We start from the raw sequence: 18114 nt of genomic DNA on the forward strand, positions 1-18114 counted from the left end.
CAGATGATGTGCTATGAAGCAATACGTCTGGTACGGTGTTTGTACAGGTAATTTGAAACATTTTTGTTTGCACTAACTTCAAAATGTTGGAAATCATACTATTGCAAAATGTTTTGTCTTATTTTTTTCGGAATACCCATGTGACAAGCAACTTCAGCCCTTTCATTTGTTTTCATATTAGTCAATTTGATAACCATCTGTATACACCACTGTAGTAAAAAATAAATTTGTGTATTGCTGCTTCCTAATCGATTCTATTCTCATCAATTTCCTGCAGCAATTAATTATGTGAAATCAAAAACCACAAAACCAATTATACTGATTGCCAACTGTCATGTTTAGTCCACGTTCACCATAAATTCGAATAGCCCTCCAAAACATTTTGTAATATCAAGAATCATAATTCCAAATGCAGTTATATGGAGCAACAAGACCTCCGTAGAGATATTCAGCCATGACGTTGAGTATGTACGATACAAGTAGCATAAAAAATTGGTTGAACTGAAATACCGTTATGTGTAGATAAGTACTGAGTAAAAGAATAAGCGGTTTTGAAGGAATTCCAATTGCCGAACTATAGTTAAAGAAGTAGACCATTGAAAAATTTGAGTGAGGGCAAAATAAGGTATACTCACCATTTGATCGCCTAACGCTCCTCCCGGTGTTAATGCCTCTCCTTCCTTTTTTTTCTCATTATTATAAGGACAACCATTGAGTAGGGGGCATGAGGGAGATCTAATCGGTGGTCTCTTCCCCACAGGCCAGTGTCCATCTGGCTTGCCTCTGCCCTCCTCTAGCTCCCCATTACAGACTGTGCAGCCTGGTTCTGAGGAGACTTAAGCCGGGTCACAACCTGGACGTTGATTTGCCCTCCTACCCTGGTTTTACCGGAGCTGCCTCGGCAGCAGTGTCCACACGTTCATTTCCTTTTGCTTCTATACTGTCCTCCTTTATTATCCCTAGCTGTGTAAGTAACATAAGAGCTTCCATATTGGACCATGTGTGCTATCTCAAAAACATACCTGGAATCTGTGTATATGTTTGCTGTCTTACTGTCTGCCGCTCTACACTTTTCGGTCAGTACCTTCAACTCCGCTTCCTGTGCTGACAGGTGAGGTGGAAGTGGTTCTGCTTTTGTTACGTCATTCTGTGTGACCAGTAAATATCCAGTGTAGAACTTGCCCTTTTCCTGGTAACTTGAGCCACCTACAAAAACACCCCCAAAAAACAATACCTGGGTGAGCAATTGCTTCGTCTTTTACATACTCAAATCCCCCAGTTCCTTGTAACATGAGGGCGATTCAGTCAGGTGGCAGGAATGCATCCTGTTCTAATTCCTATAATTTAACATGCAAAATGTTCTCGACTGTCCTCCACCCTTAAAAATCCAGGGGAAGAAATGCAGCTGGATTTATGCCACATGCACACGGGCGGGTCGGATTCCGCATGCAGAAGCGCTCAGCGGATTCTGGCCCTGTCCTTAGCCAGCATTCGCGTGTACCTGTATTTTCTTCTTATTTTCTGTACTGTGGATGGTCTGCCTGACTCACTGTTGGACATGCGCAGTACAATTTTTTTTTTAACCCCCTGCTTTTCCCGCAGAAGCCGCGGCCCATCCGCAATGTCAATTGCAGGTTGGACAGCCTCTATTGACTTCAGTGGAAGCTGTCCGTTAGGAATCCGCAGAAAGTGGAGCATGCTGTAATTTTTTTTCCTCCGTGAGCGGACATCGCAATTGATTTACGCTCGTGTGTGGAAAGCAGTGGATTTCCATAAGGAGTAACAGGAAGTATTTGCTGCAGATTCACAGTGCGGACGCCGACCACGGATTCTGCAGCAAATATCCGCCTTTGTGCCGGCGTCTTTAGAGTTATACCACTCTTGAATGTAACATTTGGGGGTAGAAGTAACTGCACAAATGTATTAAGGGACCAATACCCCGATATTGCTTCTTCTTATATCAACTGGGCATGTCCCTGACATCAAAAATCCACCCATACTTTTTTTCTTACACACTTTTGGTAAACCCTTGCCATTATTTTAATTCTGTTTTTAGTATACCTATCAGGCTTGTATAGTATTCATAATAAGTAGAATCTAATACCAGGTCCTGGCTAACGGTCTTGATAACAAACTCCGTGAAGATTTGGGTTATAGAAAATATGTCTCAGTGTCCGTCCCTCAGACACACCCTTGTTGTGTGGCTCAGTGCCCGAGGTTTCTTTCACATTAAATATGGCAAGATTGAATTTCATTCTCAATATATATATTTTTTTCAATATATCATCCCCCGCCTGAGGTGTACTTTACTTTTTTTTTTTTTGTATATTTCAAATATTATCGCACACTTTTTTACAATAATTTCTAGCAGAGGTTAAATACTTGTTTACCAAGGGCAGTTACACGCATCATTCTGTCTGGTCATACAGAGCTTCCAACTCAATTAGGGTTCCCCAGCTTATTTTACACTCAGACCAAGTGCTCATATTTCAATGCTGACATTTTTGTTTCTACCAAAACCATCACTCCCTAGCAGTGGCCACTTAGTAGTTGTGAGCGAGTCGGATTCACAAAACTTCAAGGGGTTCTGTCATTAAAAAAAAAATTCTTCACTTACCTATTCCTTCCCTATTAGTCTGCTTACCACATCTTCTTCCCGCTCATCTTCTCCTGGCTCCTGCAGTTCCACCGGGTCAACTCACAGCAAGCCGTCTGGATCCTCGTTTTCCGGCGATGAAGCGTCCACAGATATTGTTCTTCCTGCAGGTCAGTGTAGGTTACGTCACTAGTGACGTAGCATTCACTGCCTAGCAGGGAGTGCCGAGCTATTGCCAAAACTCTGCATGCACGCCATGTATCTGCAATCATATATAAACTCTCGCGGCTAGACAGTGCATGTGCGCAGTCTCGGCAGTAGATCAGCATTCCTTCCTAGGCAGTGAAAGTTACGTCACTAGTGACACAACCTACACTGACCTGTAGGATTCGGCCGGCTGAAGGTGAGGTGACGCGGGGGAATGGAGAAGATCGGCAAGGAGAAGAAGTGGTAAGGGGTCTGCCTGGGGAGGTATAGGTAAGCATTGATTTCTTTTTTTTTTTGATTTTTTTTTTTTTTAATGACAAAACCCCTTTAAGCTTCAGACGCTTAGAAGATCCTAGGGAATCTACAACAACCTACCTAAAAATTACAGTTTATAGAAAGTATAAAAGGAAGGCTACAAATAGCCACCTTAACCACTATTATCACAATCTACCCTTGGCTACTTGGAGTCATACATCCTATAGCTTAATGGTATCACTTTCCAAAGTTCATTTGCATATTCTATAGGCTATACAGCAATTCATATTAAAGGTAATATGAATAGATTTAACATAGGATGGAGCAGTTATATAAATTCTCATATAATTCTATAAAGCTGATAACCCGTCCCTTTTAGAATTCATCTTACCTTTGAGAACCGCAAAAAGAAACATTACCGGTTTTTCTCACGACTCCACAGGAGAACGCTTCCCCACCCTTATTAACCCTTTCCAATCCACTGTCTGACGTCTGAAGACATTATGATTTAAGGCTGTACAGCTCAGATATTGGAAGACGGCCGTCGGGGTTCTCTTACTGTATATTGGCAGCCTCTCTGCTGTCGGAGCCTATCCAATGTGTCACCTCATGCAGTACTGGCTTTAGCCAGCATATTGCGCCATTGTATAACAGCAGAAAAAGAGTAATCCCCCTAGGAAAACCAGGATACAAATTGCATTGGAAAGGGTTAACTGCAAATTTATCCTACACAAACATTAGGAACCTTTTATTTACTGGTCATCTTCATCTCTTTCTACTATGGGTCTAACAGAATACTCTGGGAAATACTTAGCGACTTCCTCTGGGTCCAGTAATGTAATAGAGAATGTATACTAGTATCTACCTTAAATCCATCATCATCCCAATCTTGTATAGGAGTCATGTCATGTGTATGCAGGTGAGACATAGGCACTTTATTGACTATCGGTTGCTGGGCAGTAACCCCAGTGTTCTGAGACGGCTCTGAGGATGATGCCGCATGACTTTCAAATTTATTGTCTGACTAGCTGATATACCCTTCTGCCAAGTTATTCGCACAGAATGTTTTATCGAGTCATGGTTTAGTCAAGTCAGAGGAACTAAATATGTATACACATAGAGAAGCATTAGATTCTTCTTTGGCCTCGTTCAGACGAGTGTGTTTATGTGCGTGCATAAGTCCGCACAAAACCGAGTGTCTATTAGAACCATTGGTTCCTTATGGTCTGTTCACATGCCCGTGTTTTACAGGCGTGCAAACGCATGTACCTGCAAAACATAGGACATGCGTGCACTATAGGTCGGTGCTGCTTGTCAGTATTCTCCGCGGGGAGTCCACCTGTCACTGAACACTGTGATAGCACTGTCACAGTGTTCAGTGACAGGGGAACTCCCCGCAGAGATTAAAGAATCCCCTGCCATAGCTGTCTCATCTGTGGTAGAGGATTTCTTCATCTCCGTGGGGAGTCCCCTCATCACTGAACACTGTGACAGCATGCTCACAGTGTTCAGTGACAAGCGGACTCCCCGCAGGGAGTAAGGCAGTAAGGCACATATAGCCGCTTGGTCGCTGGCACTGTAATGAAGTTCTTTCAGCGGGCGAGGATTTAAAATCCCGTCTGCTGTAAGGGCTGCGTCTCATTGGCTGAGCGCTCAGCCAATTACAGGCAGCGCTCAGCCATTCATTGAATAACAGCTGAGCGCTGTCTGTGACTGGTCACAGTGCTCAACCAATCACAGGCAGCTCTCTGTCATTCATTGCACATAGAGGTCTGTTAGATTCTTATTATTATATACACATAGAGGAGGATTAGATTCTCCTCAGTATATACACATAGAGGTCAGTTATATTCTCCTCAGTAGATACACAGAGGTGAGGTAGATTCTCCTCAGTATATATACAGAGAGGTGAGACAGATTTTCCTCACTATACAAATAATTTCCCTAGGCTTTATGGTTTCTGAGAAAAGAACTATGTCATGTATCGCAGATTTTCAGTTTTCAGGCTTTGAATTGAATATTGAAGTTGCAACTCCTTTACTTTTCTTATTAGGATGTAAAGCATGGTCACGGCAAATTTCAAGTTTGTATGACACCTGGAAGTTACATAACATAGGGGGTCACTTACTTTTGCACTTCAATTTGAGTAATAGAGTTGTGACCCCTTTACTTCTCCTATTTAGGACCTAAAGAATGCTCATGCCAAATTTCACGTTTGTACGACACCGGGAACTTAGAGAATTAGATTAGGTACATTGCATAGGGCTGCACTTATTTTTGCAACTAGCATTGACTAATCAAATTGTGAGCTCTTCACTTTTCCTATTTAGGACCTAAAGAATGTGTGTGCCAAATTTCACGTTTGTATGACACCGGGAAGTTAGAGAATTAGTGGCAAGTCAGTCAGTGAGAGCTTTCAGCTTTGTATGTATGTAGATAGATAGATAGATAGATAGATAGATAGATAGATAGATAGATAGATAGATAGATAGATAGATAGATAGATAGATAGATAGATAGATAGATATGTAGTTATTAATTCCAAAGGGAAATTCTGCCAACAGCTCAGATAGCTGATCAGGTATAATACTACATTTTGAATTAGAACTCATTTTCTGGGGGAAGCATGTAGGGCTTTCATACTTTTTCTTTAGATGTCCCACCCTTACACTATTCTAACAAGTTAATGAGTAAATGCCACCTTTTCTTTCACCACTTCCTCTACCATGCTAAATATTATTCTTTAATTTTACTTCTGAAATATTTTCGCTCTTGCCATCTCTCGATGGGTACGTTTCACTATATCAGAGCAGTAGGTGTACCTGCACTTTGGCATAAAACCTCTGTATAATCTTATATTTTTTTCTCTGTCAGGGATGTAAGTATAAGGGGCGTAGAGGGTGCGGTCACACATAGGCCCAGGAGCACTAGGGGGCCCATAAAGTCTCTTTTCCCCATATTGCAAACCAATACTATTAATGAAGCTTTATAGTTGGGGGCCCAGCTCTAGATTTTGCACTGGGGCCCAGCAGCTTCAAGTTACGCCTTTGTCCATCATAGTCATATCATTAAAAGGTCTACTCATTTTGCAATCTCTACCCATTATTAATTGTGTCGGGGTGTAATAATAACAAGAAGAACTCCGTTCCTGATATTAGCTTACTATGCTGGGCTTTAAGCTGCTCATACAGCGTCCTGAATCTTCACCCAATCTTTTTCAGTTGTGTTATAATCCTTCTCCTTTCTTGTACGTCTATTATTTTTACGTGAAGCTGCTTCTGAAGATTTTCATTTTCAATTGTAACTCTTAGAACCTCTATTTCCCTCAGCCACCGACTCTGGCACATATCCATGGCTGCCCCTGCTGACCCTACAGTATCAGCCCTAGTTACTCCAGTCAATTACTGAATGTGCTTCGCCGCAATCTTTCTCGGAAGGCATCTCTCTACACTCCTCCAGCCCACCAACTCGTTCTGTAGGCAAAAATGTTTTGTCATCTGTTTCTTCTGTGTCTTATTTGTCTAAGCCATCGGGACGCTTATAGGTCAGTCTATTACAGTCAGCGGATCTGACAGGAGAGCTTTCTATCTCTTGGTCTATCTGCCCAGTGGGCATTTCAACACGTTTCCCCTTCCCCCTCATTTCCCTGTGAGCCTTCCATGATCCATCTGGTTATTACTGATTCTCAGGTGTATTCCGCAAGGTCACCTACAAATGTCAACACGTGAGTGGAACCCCCCTCACCCTCCTTCTGAGGCTGATACCTCCCTAAGGCCGTCATGACGGGTCACTAGGCGAAGTTCAAAATCTCTCTCCGTCTGTCTTGCACCTTTTGGGGCTGATGCCACCCCAAAGTACTCAAGATGGGTGATGACACAGGTCTTATTTGTAGTACTCACGGTTTTAATATAAGGGCTCACTCCGTCTGTCTTCTATAGAGGCCCCTTCCCGCTTAGAGGCACTCAAGACAGAACTCAGGGTCCTGACATTTTCTCGTCTCTGACCTTCACTACCCGGGCCACGGTGGTGAGGGTTCTGAATCCTTACCACTAGACCACCTCTTGGCCGGCCCGCCAGATCTAGTACATGAATATTCAGGACAAAGATATTATTTACTAGAAGAATTCCTTCTTATCGCCCTCAGAGACATTACATAAAATTTTTAGCTGGCATTCCTTATGTACTAACGGGAAATGGGGGCAACTGCTACTGGTATTCATGAGGGTAATAGCAGTAAAATGGGTCATTTCCCAATTCCCCATCTCTGACATGGTGAAATGGGTTGGGGACAGCCTGTGCTTTTAGTTGTTGTTGTAATGTATTTATTATTTTCTTGTTTTATATTATTTATTGTTTGTCCATATACATTACTTTTATTTAACCCACTAGGAATTCAGTTTTATTTCCAAGCTTATTCCATTTTTATATTATTATTAAATTTGCGCTGACGGCAACAAACTTTCTTTACATCCTTATCTATCTTACAAATATATATCGCAGTCCTTAAGGAGTCAATTGGCAGTCTACTAGAATTAATGTTATCTTCTATGTACGGATGGTGGTTAAGTTCACTTTCACTTTTGTAACTTGCCGCAACAGTCCACAATGAACTCATCAACAGTAAGTTATTCAAATAGCTACATCTTTACTTTTCTGCAAATTAACCAATTTTACTGCACTGTATCTTAAATTGCGTGACATGTAACGGTCACGTTAGGCCGGCTGCACATGACCGGGCTGGATTCCGCATGCAAGAGCCTGCAGCGGAATCCGATCCTGTGCCCAGCCGGCACCCGCGAGTGCCTGCTTTCTTCTTTCGCCGGCTGTGCTGCAGATGGTCCGTACGGCTCGCCATAGGACATGCGCAATACAGTTTCTTTTTTTTTTAAATCCTGTGTTTTCCTGCATCCGGATTCCACAATGCACATCCGCCTGCATGCAGGCGGCCTTAGATTTTCATCTGGTTTGTTATACAATCCGCAGTATTCCCTATGTAAGTATTTGTCTGCAGACTTTGCCCCTGTGCCATCAGCCTGCTTACAGCTTAAAGTTATTATGCCCACGAGCATTGCAGGATACGCCCGCGGATTTACGCCGCAGGAGTACCGCGTTTAAAAACGCAATAGTGCCTGAGAGTGATCACGGATTTCCGCGGTCTCCATTAATATGCTATATCAATGGAAACCTCCCGCAGCGTATATCCGCGGCAAATAGAACATGCTGCGATTTATTTCCTGCTACGGATATCCGCGGCGGAATCCTGCAAGTGAGCATTGGCAGGCAGAAAGCTATTAGGTTCATAGAACCTAATAGCAGCAGAATTCCGCCGTGGGAAATGCAGTAGAAATCCGTCCGTGGTTATTAGCCCAGAATGTCTTATTCTGTCAGTCATCATTTATACATTTATAATATTCATACCAGAACAACTTTTAGGCCGGCTTCACACGAGCGTGACGGGCTCCGCCGCATAATATTCTGCAGTGAAGCCCGTCACGGCGCCTCCCAGAGACCCCATACTTACCAGCGGAAGATAGCGTGAAGACGCTTCCCCGCCCACCGCAGTCGCGTCATGTGACACGCCCACCGCGTCACATGACACGGCCGGCCGTGTCACGTGACGCGCCGGCCACGTCATATGACGCGCCGGCCGCGTCATATGACGCGCGGCGGTAGGCGGGGAAGCGTTTTTTCACGCTATCTTCCACTGGTTGCAGCGGGAGATAGCATGAACGGACGGCTTCCATTGACTGCAATGGAAGCCGTCAGCGCGTACAGCCCGTCCTCACCCGCGGCAAATAGAACATGCTGCGGGTGAGGACGGGAGATTTCACGGTGCGAAATTCCGCGGTGGAATTCCGCACCGTGAGCATTGTGCTATTAGCTTCAATAGAACCTAATAGCTGCGGGCAACGCAGCGGATTTTTGCCGCGGATTTACGCGGCGTAAATCCGTTCGTGGGAAGGAGGCCTTAGACACATGACACTTTTTGCACATGCATACATAGTGGAGCTCCAAGAAATCGGAATCTGTCCGTCCTGTTTGGCAGAGGTTGTCAACTGGACAAAGGATACCTCTCGAATCCCCCCGTTACACACGTTGGTTGCGCCAAAATTGTTGTTGCAATTTTATCTGCGAAACTAGTATATCGTGCTTGTGTAGAATTTGTTATTGGAAGAAGTAGTATTCAGGAGCCGCTCCGGAAATCAAGACGAATCACACACATTTGGTGTCTGTGTAATCAGATGATTCCTTCCTTTATGCATCAAACAGCGGGTATTTATAACGTGTGTATGTATAAATAAATATATATATAATGCATGCCTCTTCAGATCTATTTAATTGAGCCTGAGGAAGAAGCCTCTGTTGGTTGGTTCAAAAGCTCGCTATAACATCATTCATTTTTGTTAGCCATTAAAAGGTATCATATCTACAAGATTACTTGGTTTCTCTTACTGAGGACAATCACCTTTTGCTATTACTGGCTAACACCGTACCAAACCTTTTTCACTTGTGCTTTGAAAAATCGCTTCTTCCTGCACACTCATGGAAACCAATTGCAATTTCCGCAAGTGGAGGAAAAAATGCAGCACGCTATATTTTTGTGTGGTGTCCTCACCGACGGCTTCCATTGAAGTCCATGCAAGCCGTCCGACCTTGGCATTGTTGATAGGAGGCGAGTACCCGCGTCATCGCCTTGCGACGGCGTAGGAAAAAGAAACTTTTATAATAAAAAAAAAAATAAAAAATCTTTACTGTGCATGTCCAGCGGCCATCTCCAATACCGAGAAAGAAGATAAATGACCAGTATGTGGGTTTGCTGGCCGTACGCAGGGTTTGATTCTGCTTGCATGCGTTCGTGTGCAGGCGGGCTAAGCAAGGTGTGTGAGTGGCTGTTGATCAGTACTTCCACCTGTGCAATTGCTTCTCCATATGGTAGTTTGGCTGTCTGCATGTTGAGGGATGTGGTGCTTCTACCTGCCCTCTTGTATCAGTACATTGGGAAGTATATGGCCGCATTCTGTGTATTCCCTTTTTTCAGTGATTTTTTTTATTCTCTGAAATGGAATTGAATTTTCGGTAGCCATACATTGCTGCGCGAATCAATAATGTCATAAAGAAAGTAAATAGTGGAGGAAATACTAGCATAAAACAAAAAAAAGACTGGTGATCCCTTGGGGATCATTTTACATACAGCTATAAGCTGTACGGAGAGACACAGACCTCGCATAAAACGAAAGAAGTTTAGTATAGTGTTAGCCAGTGTAGCAAAATAGGATTGTTCTCAGTAGGAGAAAACAAGTAATCTTATAGATATGATACCTCGAAAGCTTACTAGAACATCATGTATTTTTGTCAGCCATTAAAAGGTATCATACCTACAAGATGACTTGGTTTCTCTTACCAAATACTAGAATGGCGGAGTTCAGGAGATTGCTACATTTTCTTAAAGGGGTTGTCCCGAGGCAGCAAGTGGGTCTATACACTTCTGCATGGCCATAATAATGCACTTTGTAATGTACATTGTGCATTAATTATGAGCCATACAGAAGTTATCAAAAGTTTTATACTTACCTGCTCCGTTGCTGGCGTCCTCGTCTCCATGGTGCCGACTAATTTTCGCCCTCCGATGGCCAAATTAGCCGCGCTTGCGCAGTCCGGGTCTTCTCCTCTTCTCTATGGGGCTCCGTGTAGCTCCGCCCCGTCACGTGCCGATTCCAGCCAATCAGGAGGCTGGAATCGGCAATGGACCGCACAGAAGCCCTGCGGTCCATGAAGACAGAGGATCCCGGCGGCCATCTTCAGCAGGTGAGTATGAAGACGCCGGACCGCCGGGATTCAGGTAAGCGCTGTGCGGGTGGGTTTTTTAACCCCTGCATCGGGGTTGTCTCGCGCCGAACGGGGGGGGGGGGGTTTAAAAAAAAAAAAAACCCGTTTCGGCGCGGGACATCTCCTTTAAGATCTGATATATGTAATTGCTAACGTTTAAAATGCCGAATCTATTTTAATTCACGTGTTTTGTTTGTATGTAGTCCCAGAGATCTTGGATTGAAGGTCTTTTCTGCAAAAGAGAATGTGCAAAGATTATACCAGCTTCCAAAGATCCACACCGGTATGTGCGAAGAGCCATCATAATTACTAACATTTATGTATACACACTTCTGGATATTTCTCTTATGTACATATGTGTGTTTGCCGGGATTCATCTGGACTCAATTTATCTTGTAGAAACCATGCTGGTAAAATTGCGGTCAGTCAGTGTTAACAAACGTTTGCTTAGCGAGACCATAGTACTGCATGTATGATAAACTATTGTTCATCCAGATTGATTGTGCCACTATTAAAGTCATTGTTGTCTGTTGTGTTGCCCATCTTGATTGGCCAGGCGATTAAAATCCTCCCGATTTTTTTCAAAATTGAATCTGGTTAGTCCTAACAGGTTTTTGGCCAAAATCTATTTTCCATCACCCTTGGGCACTTTGAGGTATATGAGTGCTTTTATGCTGCAGTACTTGCAGAAGGACCACCATATAGGCCACGGTGCTGTTGCTGCTGATGGTAGTGGTGCAGCTGCTGCTCCCTTTCTTGCCTCCTGCTTTCACCATGTTTCCTCCTCCTACTTGCCCCCCCCAATGAAAAATACACAAATATGGAAATACAGAGCTATAGCTCTCATGTTTCCATGAGGAGGAGCACACTCTACCCTAAAGGTGCTGGTGGCGGTGGAGGAACTGCTGCTGCTCTCCTTCTGCTTCCACCATGTTTGCTCCACCCAAAGTGAACAAGAAACAGCTGTAGCTTTTTACAGTTTTTTTCCTTGGAGAGGGGGTGTGCTTGGGTGTTCTCTTCACTGGTAGAATTATTTTTTTTTTTTTGCAAACTTTGATATTGCTTTTAAAACAAAGCTCACACCTGCTGCCTTGCAGTTCAAAAATTTTGGTAGCTCTACAGCTGTTCCTTGGAGAAGGTCCGTGCTTGAGTGTTGTGTTCATCTTGCAGAATTTCTCTTTCATGGCATTACTTTTAAGAGAAGCACATCACCTGCTGTCTTTCTTGGCACAATTTGTGATCTTGGAGACCCTATGTGGGACTTCTTTTATTTTCTGTACACTATTTTGACCAATTTTTAGGAGGAGCACAGTTTTCCCCAGATGTGTGATAGCATTTAATGGGAGTCAGAATCGACCATCCCAATTGCAAATGTTTTTCCTGATACTGACACTAACAAATTATTCTACTAATTACGCATTACTAGTTGTCAGCACAAGTCCCATCAGTAAATGTAAATGCCACTTTCAGAGTGATTTCTTAATTTAATCAATACTTGTGTTTTGTAATGTGTGTCATTCTGATCAATACCAAATACTTGAAAATATTGAATTTTAAGACTACTATGAGTGACCTTACACTTCTGGAATTCCCAGAAGTTGCTAATGAGCACCTGCTCTATGATTTGTTGGACTCAAATAATCTACTTTCAATTAAAAGTAGATTATGGGCAAAATTCCCAGGCACAGAATATAGGTGATAAACTCGGAAAATGGTATTTTCTCAGAATGCATAACAATTATTTTGATAGGCAAGTTGACTTATAGCTGTATGTAAAGTGATCCCCAAGGGATCATCAGTCTTAGTGGGTAATCATTAATCTACTTTTGAAACCGCTTATAGCAACAGTTCCTTTTAATTTAAGGCCTTGCTGCCTAGCTTGTGGCTCTCCTGGAAGCTCATGCTAGGTAGTAATGACCCTGCCGACTCGGGAAGGAAAGGGAGACCTTCCCATCAGACTGAGAATAGTTACTGACACAGACATCATAGTGCCAGCTTACCCATGTTGGATCTATACGCTCATTTACAAGCCAGAGGAATATCCTGTGGGGGTGCATGGACCACTGGTGGACCAACGAGTCTCGTGAAACTCGGGGAATGAATATGGAAAAGTCCAGCATCAGTAATAATTAAAATTCACTAGCTTTTTAAATTAATTTAAAAGTCAGCAGAACGTTTAACCCTTTCCGATCCACTGGATGACGTCTAAAGACATTATGATTTAAGGCTGCACAGCTCCGATGTTGGAAGACATCCGTCGGGGTTCTCTTACTGTATATTGCCAGCCTCTCTGCTGTCGGAGCCTATCCAACTCTCACCTCATGCAGTACTGGCTTTAGCCAGCAGATAGCGCCGTTGTATAATGGCAGAAAAAGAGTAAGCCCCCTAGGAACACCAGGATACCAATTGGATTGGAAAGTGTTAATGCATTTTGGACTAACTGTGCCCATGTACTATTGACATTGATCTGCCATGTTTTAGAATATTGATAGTGAGATGCAACACCTTCCCAGGGTCTATATAGATCCCGGTGGTTATAGGCTACAAGCAGTGGTATTCAAGCAGGGTCTTTTAACTTTGACCATCATCATTTCTATGTATAGCATGCAATAAGCCAATGCTTCTAAAAATATGAGACACCTATCATTTGTTGGTGTAGTTGGTAGCTTGGACAGAAGTGATCGAATGCACCGGTCTCTGGTTTGGAAACCTAGCTGACCCAATTTGTGCTTATTTTAATGTTCTACTGGATTCTGGAGATGAATGAAAGCTTTGTAATATTGACGTGGATTTCAACCGTTGTTGAAGCCCAGGTATCACCATGGTCTGACTTCCAAGAAAAAAAAAATTACTATGAACAGTAATAAACAGACCTCTGTCAATCAGTGGCTGTAGGATGGGGTGGGCAGGAATAGCCTGCAGTTCATGAATATCAAGGACTACTTCCTGAAGTCATCTATGACTGACTGCTGCAAGTGAAATGCAAGTTTCTCCCAAACTACTGCACAGACACATACAGTAGACATATCGTTGTAATCGGCATGCCTCTCCGTACCTTGTGGCCTGTGAAAAGTCTGTGACTGAGTTTCTTAACAGAAGCTATTTTGTTGTTTAACCCAGAATGGTGTTCTTTCTTTTATAGATGCCATGGTGGGTGCCAGGTCTGTCAGAACCTTATCAGGTAAAGTGTCTTTAAATCAGTCCCATGCCTATATTACTTAAAGCACCCATACAGGGCTGCATGACTCTCTGATGCGTAAGGGGGCGGTTCGACTTTTACTTGACAGATGATGTCAGGGATTCAGGGAAAAGAAGGATTGAGGGCGTTGAATTTTTGACCGCTGATCCTTTGGTTCCCCGGAGGTAAGCCACAGCCGGAGCTGTTTGACTGTAGCTGGAGCATGACGCAATTTTTTTTCCGCACCGCAATGCAATGTGGGAAAAAAATCGCTCATGTATGTGACTCCATTTTTAAAAAATGGGGTGTGACAGCATCCTTATGCAGTTGTAAGATTGGGATCGCACATAGAGTTTTTTTTGTTTTGTGGTAGGCTGTCATACATGCTTATAAGTCTTAGCCAGAAGTGGATCCAGCAGGAAGGAAAAGTTGCTTTTTCAAATTTCCAAATTCTTTTGAATCAATTTCTGAATTTGGCATGAAAAACTGTGCCAAAAACTGCTTTTGAAACCCCCCTAATGAGGTAACTGAGTAAGCCAAGGGGGTTGATGAGATGCTTAAACAGACTTAAGAAGCAATCCAGCCGTTGCCACACAATGATGCAGCAATGTTTGCCCTGTACTTACTGTAGCATTACTTTCAGTTTGCACTCCGTAGGCATTACTGGACATTGTGCATTCATGGCTTCAGCTCACTTATACTATAGTTTTGGCAATTGTTGGTTGATTTACATAATCTATTTCCTGTCAGCAAACACAGAAGTATGTTTGCTTCAATAAAGTCCTGCCAATAGCATAGATCTAATCAGCTTGGCAGAAATCGAGGCAGGTAACATGGGAACTAAATTGGCCTTTTTGACAGAACTAGCAGATCGTCCAGTATTGGAGCGCTGTATAAGGCGCAGTCCGGTATTTACTTAGGGTTTTATGGCTCGCTTCTGTTCTTCTTCATAAGGCTTAGACACACATAAAACATACACAGGATATTAATTGGGTATATAGCCAGAATTGGGCATCATGATGTCCTGTACTATTACTGTTGGACTTATGTGCTATAAAGTGTTTAATTTCCCTGCAAAAAGCACTGTTGGAGGTTCGAAATAAAGCGGCCAACAATAGAAGTTAAAGGTTTATGGGAGTATTTCCAATTTGTTCCCTTAGTTTACAGCATCCGGACTATTGCACACAAACTATTTTCCACTTGGCACTCATTATGAGACTTTAACGGCTCCTTTATACAGGCGTATGCGTTTTTGAGCGTGTCTCAGCGCAACGCATTGTTGACACGCACGAAGCACTTCTGCGTGCATGTTTGCCTATTTAACCGTACTTTTTTGCGCATGCTGGGGATGTTCACATGGGCACGGGACCCCCATCCCTGATTTGATTTAGTCTAATGAGGTCCAGAAGTGTTCACATGCGCATTTGCGTACCTCCAATAGACTTCTATGGGGCCCGCAAATGCGTACAAAATAGAGCAGGTTCTGTATTTTTTGCACACATAAAAAAGGAAATGTGTATAAACCCATTGAAATCAATGGATTCTATTCTTTGCATTTCTACGTGAACAAAACGCGCTCAAATATGCCCATGTGAGCCTTAAAAATGCAAATAAGGGGGATTGAACAATACCTCTAGTAGCGCCACCTATTGGAAGGCAGTATTCCCTCAAATCAATGTTAGACTCTTTATACAAGCCTTGTAATAATGGCTGGGAATTGAAAGCCAAGCCAGAATCCATGCACAGACAGCTGTTTCGGGATGTTTGCCCCTCGTCAGTGTGCAGTAGATTTCTGGTTTTGCTAGTAAGAGGCCTGTGACATGGGCCAGAAATGCTATCTTTTCACCTTAAAGGGGTTCTGTCAGCACTGCCGACTACTGACCCGGACAGAAGTACTTGCCGCCCCGCAAGGGCTGAGGCAGTTGCGGAGCTGGAACTTTGCCAGCTTCTGCACAGCCCTATACAGCCTGCAGGATGGACATGGAAAGATGAGGAGGTGTCTGGTGAATGGCCCGGTGAGGTACAGGTGAGTATAGATTTTTTTTTTTTTGCTGACAGAACCCCTTTAAGTAAGAAGAGCAGTGAGTGAGGAGACTTAAAAGGCCATTCATGCTCCTCTGAGTGCTTTCAATCCCAGGTCATTGTTGCAAGGCTTGTATAAAGAGTCTAACATTGATTTGAAGGAATGCTGCCTTTCAATAGGTGGCGCTGCAGAGGTATTGTTCCATCTCCCTTATTTGCATATTACCCAGAGGAGCATGAATTGTCTTTTAAGTCTCCTCACTCACTGTTCTCCTTGAGGAGAAAAGATAGCTTTTTGGAGCCTTAAAAGTGATAGCAAGAATTACTGCTTGCCTATTCTGCCACTTGATCACGCAGCACTCTCTGAAAACTTTGTTTTTATGTTTACTATGCATTTTTCTCCAAATGCAAAATATAGAAGTAGTAATTAATAAGTAAATCTTATAAAGAATGATTGTATATTTGTTCAGGGAGATCAACCATTCCCCTTCCAATATCTAATGTAACAGACTACCGCAGGAGCCCTCCCTGCCTTTTGTTACACTGTCCGCAAAAAATGGAAAGGGTCAAAATCTGTGTTCTCTTTAAAAAAAAGAATAGTATCTACAATATACAACAAATCAACTTGAGACAAATGAATCAAATTACTATAAAATATAAATATCTGCCACTTTCATAATAGTGTGTCTCAAACGTCATGGTGGGGTTTCCAATGATTATGTTGTTGGAATGAAACATGACAGACACATAAAAAGGGCGTCACATGAAAGTCAAATTCTTCAAGTTTTCCCTTCCGAGGTCAGTGGGAGTGAGTACATAAATAATCAAGATGGCGAAGGAAAGTTTACGGTATCTTGTGGCGAGCAAAAGTTGAACCTGTGACCTGTGTGCGACGGGCGTACAGTCATATGTTTAATGAAGAACCGCCACATGAAAGTAACATTCGTCATTGGGATTGCCACTTGAAAGATATGGGAAACCTACTGGACAAACAGCATTCAGAAAGACAATCCGTTAGTGACGAGTCAGTTGCAACTATTTGAAGAAGTTACATCCACAACCCAAAGAAATCAGTGGGTAAATGAGCTTGGATTCAATGTGAGCTGTTCCTGTAGTATCAAACTTGGCCACTGTAATGTTGACAGTGCTATCTGCTTCCAGCACTGTTTGCATAGATAGCGGTGCTAGGAATCGGCTAATCGGTGGAGATCGCAAGTGGCAGATTCCGACGATCCTCTACTGTTGACCTATCTTGAGGATAGGTCATATATAGTAAAAGTCCTAGGCAACCCCTCGAATGAAGAATACTGTTGTTCTAGGTTAGGGAAGCGGTTAAAGCGAACATCCCTGGTGAACTTGAATAATAAAGAATTTAATGGGTTAATGGTTAAACCCCTAGTGTTTAAGGATAATGAAGACGTTGGTAGTAATTTTCCTGGTGGGGTTAGTGGCACAGCACCTTGTGTCTAGTACAATGTTACATGTTACTTATTACCCTTCTGGCACCTGCAATGTAACAAGAAGCCAAAGGAGATCATCCGATCTCAAGATAATCCCATTCAGCTTCCTTGTGTGCGCCCATCATACAGGAGCCGAGGAAAGCTGCATGATTGTGCTATAACCACCACAAAGTAGTTTCTACTGTACTCTCAGGTTGTTCCTCGGATTCCAATCCTCAGCCCTAGGAAACAGCGGCCTTAGGCAGCTGCCTGAATTTACATCTCTTAAAAGCAGTTCTTAAGCACACAGACTGTTCTCTCTAATGACTGATCGTACAGCCGCATCTTCTCTCAGATGTCACAGAGCAGACTTCAGTAACTGAGAAGCACCATCTCAGGACTAGCAGAGACAAATAGAGGGTTGAGGAGACATTAGAGCCTAGAGTGTTAGGAAGAAGTAGGCAGCCTCTGTCTAGGGGAGAACGATTTCATACAGCATAGGGAGGTGGAGTGTTAAGGCAGCAGAATGCAGTCCTAAGCTCTCACTCATGACCTGAAGGTTGCAGGTTCAATGCCTGCATGGTTCTGGT

The 18114-nt window shown here is 43.0% G+C and overlaps 1 protein-coding gene across 2 annotated transcripts in view; it reads left to right on the forward strand.

The window, feature by feature from the left end:
- Positions 1-18114, forward strand: part of TRPM6 (transient receptor potential cation channel subfamily M member 6) — a 152501-nt gene that overhangs the window by 16136 nt on the left and 118251 nt on the right. For both annotated transcript variants that reach the window (XM_066604163.1, XM_066604161.1), the window contains exons 2-3: positions 11089-11168; positions 14028-14066. In XM_066604163.1, coding sequence (XP_066460260.1) covers positions 11089-11168; positions 14028-14066 — 119 coding nt within the window. The remainder of the gene's footprint in view (positions 1-11088; positions 11169-14027; positions 14067-18114) is intronic.

This window comes from Eleutherodactylus coqui, chromosome 5 (genome assembly GCF_035609145.1).
Source record: "Eleutherodactylus coqui strain aEleCoq1 chromosome 5, aEleCoq1.hap1, whole genome shotgun sequence".
Lineage (NCBI taxonomy): Eukaryota > Metazoa > Chordata > Amphibia > Anura > Eleutherodactylidae > Eleutherodactylus > Eleutherodactylus coqui.